This window comes from Sinocyclocheilus grahami, unplaced genomic scaffold, assembly GCF_001515645.1.
Source record: "Sinocyclocheilus grahami isolate Dianchi unplaced genomic scaffold, SAMN03320097.WGS_v1.1 scaffold149.1, whole genome shotgun sequence".
NCBI lineage: Eukaryota > Metazoa > Chordata > Actinopteri > Cypriniformes > Cyprinidae > Sinocyclocheilus > Sinocyclocheilus grahami.
Genome location: NW_015505328.1, coordinates 2114204 through 2120678, shown reverse-complemented (window position 1 = coordinate 2120678; position 6475 = coordinate 2114204). Strand labels below are relative to the sequence as shown.

General features: G+C 35.6%; 1 protein-coding gene across 1 annotated transcript in view; it reads right to left on the bottom strand.

The window, feature by feature from the left end:
- Nucleotides 1–208: 208 nt before the first annotated feature.
- The window catches only part of LOC107592051 (ephrin type-A receptor 7), a 14382-nt gene continuing 8115 nt past the window's right edge, over nt 209–6475 (bottom strand). The window contains exons 2-5 of the mRNA XM_016281408.1: nt 4387–4514; nt 3102–3390; nt 1045–1153; nt 209–413 (exon numbers count right to left, since the gene is read on the bottom strand). Of these exons, the coding sequence (XP_016136894.1) occupies nt 209–413; nt 1045–1153; nt 3102–3390; nt 4387–4514 (731 nt within the window). The remainder of the gene's footprint in view (nt 414–1044; nt 1154–3101; nt 3391–4386; nt 4515–6475) is intronic.

Genomic DNA, 6475 nt, shown 5'->3' with positions numbered 1-6475 from the left:
ATAATAAAATAGGTTAAATAAGACAAATATCATTTATGTATTTAATCCCATTTTATTAACCAATGTCTTTGCTACTGACCTTCGATGATCTAATTCAACCATACTAATCAGCAAAAATGACATTTGTGTTTAATTTTTGTTATTGTGGAATAATGATGAACTTTCTTCTCCTGCGTCATATTCTTCATGCAATTTATTTGAGCAAGTCTCAAACCTGCACCATCCGCATGAGCATCACAACATGTACAGTAACCACTGCACCACAGCGACAACTGTACGGTTCTTTTATGTCCCACTGTGGAAGAACTTGATGACCTTGTGAAAACACATGAGTGGTGATTTTCCTCATGTATTGCATACATGCACTCGTGCGTCGCGGGAGCACTTCTGTGCACGTGGGACGGTTTTGTTGTCTATGTGATCAGTGAAAGAGAGAGATCTGTCTAAATAACAATACAGCAGCAGAAGGCATGTCTTTCTTCATATTTCTCCACATTCACTCCCTGCTGGGAGAGGCAGCCTTTACAAGCACACACGCGACATGTGTACACGTCTCGCAATCATGGTGAAATTGGATTGAGCGATTGCACTGCCCGTCAAACAAGCTAACAATGGCATTGTGCCTCTCAGAAAGAGGAACGAGGCTTCACACTCTCCTGTGGGATGACGGATGAGTTTGCGCATCTGTGTATGTGAGAGATGGACTCGACTAAAAATGTGTTTTGATTCATTCTAATGGATGATTTCGCAGACCATGGAAGTAGAAAAGGGCTTTTGCTGATGCAACTGTCAGGTCGCCATTAGGGAGCAGAAACTGAATGTGCAACCATATCCTATTTCAGTTAAAGGGATAGTTCATCCAAAAACAAAAAGATCATGAGACGGCCATGAACCAATGATGTTTGACGGGCCAGATATGAGCATGCAAAGGATAATTTTCACCAAATAATGACTGATAACCTTGCAAATTTGTTCTGTAGAGGTGATTGCGGAAAGCATTTGATGAGTTAGTCTTTGTAAAACGCCTTGAAATAGCAGTTATACCTTCTCCAGATGAGCAATCCAACTCCAAGAGTCAGTAACATGATGAGAGCAGCCACCGAAACTACCACGATGATCACCACAGGACTCTGTTCACTAGAGGCCAGGGCCACTGCACAACAAACACACACAAAGACAAACAAAAGATTTGGTTAGTATTCACGATGGCACAAGCCATTATCAGTGCTCTAAAAGCACTGGAGCTTGACAAGAAGATTGATCTTTGAAGTCTTCCCTTATTTATTTTGATAGGATCCTAATGGGAATACATTTGTGTGAGTTAAAAAAGTTATGACTTTCCTCCAAATGGTCCCACTCCATCCATGGACGCAGAGGAACTACTATCAGTTACGCAAAAACACTTTAGCTCTCAAATGGAAAGATGACCCCTGGTAAGCTGTTTATTGGTAAATAATGGAGAAAACCCCTTTTATGAGTCATTTATTTAGAATTTAAACCCTGATGGGACATTTAACAAAGGTAAACTTATTTGCACTCCTTTTTCTGTGAAATTCAATTATCATTGAATCTCAACAAGTGAAGTATCAGCCTCACCAGTGGAGGACATCAGAACAGCAGCGAATGCACACACAAGATTACTGTAAGTCTATAAATTGTGAGGAAAGATGTTTTAGAGTATTACTGAATTATTCAGTTCTGTGTTTGCATTTTGTGAATGTGAGCACTCTAAATTTATATGCTATATAATTTATGTTTACAGTACAATTCAAAAGTTTAGGATCTGTAAGGTTTTTTTAGTCACTTATGCTCACCAAGGTGGCATTTATTTGATAAAAAATATAATAAAAACACTAACACTGGGAATTATTATTACAATTTAAAATAGATTTTATTCTATTTGAATCTATTTTACAATGCAACATATTTCTGTGATGGCAAAACTGAATTTTATAGCAGCCATAACTCAGTGTCACATGATCCTTCAGAAATCATTCTAATATACTGATTTGCTGGTCAAAATATATATATATGTTTTTTACGATGAATGTTGAAATTAGTTGTGCTGCTTAATATTTTTGTGGTAACTGTGATATCACATTTTGTCATGATGATGAAAAGTAAAAAGAAATCTCTTCTAACAATGTAAGCATCTTTACGGTCATGTTTAATATGTTTAATGCATCCTTGCTAAATAAAAGTAATAAATTCTTTAAAAATCTTACTGACCTTAAACACCTGAATGGCATTGTATATATATTTAATTTAATTTTATGCTATAAATATCAATCACAAAGGCTTATTATTCAGTCTTCGTTCCTGAATATGTTAATGTACACTAACTACAAAAATGAGTACTAAAAATTTTAATTCACAATAAAATACTGTATGACTGACAGTCCTAATCATAACTTTGATGTCGCAATGAAGGGTAATATAGTGAATATAATGTCATTAATATCATATAATATATTAATATCATTTTTAAATATAATTTTAAATAATTTGACCATGAGGTCCTTTCGGAAAAACAAAAATTCTCCATCTTTAAGTGTTAAAAAAGGCTTAAAAATGTTTTTTTGAGGGCTGAGAAGTGAAAAATTTTCTACTATCCGATTTAATCAACCATTTTGAACCTGAACCTAGTGGAACACTTCACATTTGAGAAAAAACCCCAAGCTGTTAGGAGCAAAAGCACAGTGGAGCGATACCAGACAGGATCTGGAATGAGACTCATCCAGTCCAAATGGTTTGCAAACCAGGCATCAGACATGGCAGCTTTGTTCTGCATAATCTAAAGCTGCTCAAATACTTGTTTGTGTGCTACAATGAAGGAGCCTGACGAGGTCACATGTGAAAGTCCTTCTAAAGCGTTCATTCAATATGAATGTGTCCTCTTAAATTAATGATGACAGCAAGTATTTGCTCTTTAAAGTCATTGTTTCACTGTAAAGCCAACATATTTTGTGTACTAACATGAAATAAAAAATAAAAAAAAGTTTACAACATTTTTTTTGAGGGTCTGCTCATATTGCTCCTAAAATAACAGCACCACACACTCCTTTCACATACACTTTCTTCTAAAACAAAGAGACACTCACATTCCCCAAGCGTCTGCAGCTCCAGCGGTGCGCTGTATGCCCCGTAGTCGAGCGGAGGGGGCGACACAGCTGCCACGGGGCTGGAAGAGGAAGAGGAAGCAGACAGGGAAGATGGAGACAAAGAGGAGGAGGAGGAGGAAGAAGAAAGAGGAGAGGAAGAAAGAGACGAAAGTGCTGGGCTGGAGCAGGTGCGGATGAGGAAGACATAGGTGGTGCCTGGTTTCAGGTTGTTGACGCTGATTCTGGTGGCGGCCGTCTTCACCGTGGAATAGCTCTGATCTTTCTGATCCTGAAGGAACACAGAAATATGTCCATAAAATAACTATGAAAGTCTATGGAAGTAAATGACAGTGATGGAGATGATATTTCTGAAACATTTCATGAACATTTCTGGAATAGTATTTTGTCTTCAGTGTAACACGATCCTTCAGAAATTATTCTAATGTGCTGATTTGGCTCTCAAGAAACATTTCTTATTATTAACAATGAGGAAAAGAGTTGTGCTGCTTAATATTTTTGTGGTGATGCGGCTTAATATTTTAAGCATTCTTTGATCAATAGAAAGGTCAAAAGAACAATATTAATATTACAAATGCCTTTACTGTCATCCTTGAAATGTATTCATTCTTTCAAAAATAAAAAAAATAAATAAATAATAAAATCTATTGGTTGTGCCAGAAATTATGCCACAGGTAAAAATTTAATTTGCATAAAAAAATATATAATGTAATGTAATATAATAAAAAAATAAAAATAATGAAACATGCTTATATGCACAACAAAACATAAGCCATTAAAAGTTAACTCACTGCAAAAACTTGCTTTAAGGGTTTACTTGCAAATTAATAAAAATGAAAAAAAAAACAAGACTTATCTTGTTAACATAAGATAAAATGATCAGCTGTTATACAGTCAGACATGTTTGCATTGATTTTCCCTGATTTCCCTTTCCCGGATAAAAAAACTGACCAAACAAACACTAATTTAAGTCATTTACATTACATGTTATCTGTTATGATCTAAAATCTTTATGATTTTGAATGTGAACGCACACAGTGTTCATAAGAAATGTATTATTGTGCAAGAGAGAAGTTTTTTTTCCCTCAATCCTAGCAGGAGACATCAATGTCCGGCAGCTACATGTTTTAAAGTAGCTACTGGATCTGACTGAATGATCAATGAGCTACAGGCCTGTGGGAAGCTGCTGTTTAGTGTGGCTGTACACACATGTAGATTAATAACAGCTTCAGTGCTTTAGTGGAGAGGACCGAGGATGTAACCGTACCTTCTCATAGTATTTGATCTCGTATTCAGTGCGGCTGCTGTTGGGATACACGGCGGGTTCCCTCCAAACCAGAGTCACACTGCGCTGCTCAACCTTCTCCGCTCGCAGCTCGTTAACCTGGGAAGGCGCTAAAGAGACAGACAGAGAGCGAAAACTGTAAATAATTAAAAGAAAACTGTGAGATGAAGTGTGTAACAAATTGGTGATGATAACTGTCTGAACATGCTGATAAAGATTTGATTAAGACGTTCTCCTGCTGTCAGAATAATGTCAAATCCATCCACTGTGTGTTCAATGCTGGTTAGACAAACTCCAAGATACAACTGGCACAAATTCAACACTTTAGGAACAGTATTCAACATTTATGAGCAAACACTTTGCAAATATTTAAAAATCCTTAATACAAGACACACTTACTTGAAAAGTGACACAACATAAAATAATACGATTTTTTGTGTGTTTAATTATGTTTACAGAACATTCTTAATTCCACTGTCAATATCCATTAATTGAATTTGATCAAATCTAGCAAAAAATTGTGAGGGTTGTGCTAAAAACAAGAATTTTTCTGTAGCACAACTGGCAACTCTGAAAACAACTCTTAATAGCTTATGAGTTTTGCTTTTCATTTAGATATTCGTGTTAGAAAACAACATAAAACTGATGAAAACAATGATTCTTGTAGTGTAAATCTGACACAACCTTCCCTATATTCTCAAAGGTAAAATTGATTAATGTATAATTAAATATTACTGTATAAATAATATAAAAAAATAACATATGCAAGTTAGTTTTCTTGTAGGGGCACAATAAGGATTAATGTATTTTAATCATAAAAAAATAAAAAAGCTCATGGAATGAAATATAATGTACATAATACAACATAATGGTACTCTCTCAAAACAGCTACCTAAAAAAGAAACATTAGCTGTGTCAGAAATCACATACTTTCTGAGTAGGTAACCAATTTGAATAAATATTTATTTTGCGACTGTTGAATGTAATCCGGACATACAGTAATACATCCAGCATGTTGTTATTGTCATGTGACCTACAACATGCATCGTTTAACCACCAGTTATGAATCCAATCCCGTAGCTTTATGGGACAGTAAACTATCTTTTGTATATGTATTCAAAATCTCGCCAAAAGTAATAGATCATTTTGCCTGTTTTATGAAATTTGGGCATACTACACTTAGGCCTGGGTGATAAAACGGTATCGATATTTATAGACGGTACACCTTCTTCCATAACGATAGAAAAAAATGTTCGATATAGCCCACGATATAGGCACGTGCTATGAGTGATGCAGACAGTACACACAAACACAAACAATGAGTGCTGTGCCTGCCTGTGATGAGGAGATTGTGAATAAAGAATGAATATTAGTCTAATTTAAAATAAAAATTTGCATTTGAATGTTAGGTGAGAAACTGTAGTTTCTGTTACTAACTGAGACTTGTCATGGCACTTGCATACTGTTGTTCTCTCTTTGGTCTGATTGCTTCTATTGTTCTCATTTGTAAGTTGCTTTGGATAAAAGCATCTGCTAAATGATTAAATGTATATGTAAATGTTAGGTGTGTATCAGGGAGCGTCATCAGTGGCGCGTGAGATGCGGTGAGTGACGTGAGTGACGTTGTTGCATTTTAATGTTTTGTTAGTCTAGCCCACGAGATGCGCCGCTGCTGTGTTATTCATTCAAAATATTAGAGAAATATAGAAGCTCAATGCGGAGAAGATCTTGATTAGGTTAAAACCGAAACCAAGCCATTCACACAGAACGCATATTCAGTGCATTTTTTAGATGGACAAATACGACTGCTGCACTCGTGTCTCACACAAGAGATGTATAGAAAGCCATGCAAAGTTAAAACAATTTAAACGTTTAGAAAACACGTCACGAATTTGAGGAGGTTTATTCCTTTTCACGCCGTCTCATGTTTTTAAATGCAATCTGTGTGAATGGCGCTTCGGTTCTTTGGATTAAGCAATGCGTAAATACATGATGCTATTTTGTTCATAATTGTTTATGCAATTTACAAAATTATATTAGATTTTTATGAGTTAATTTAGACGTAATGCAC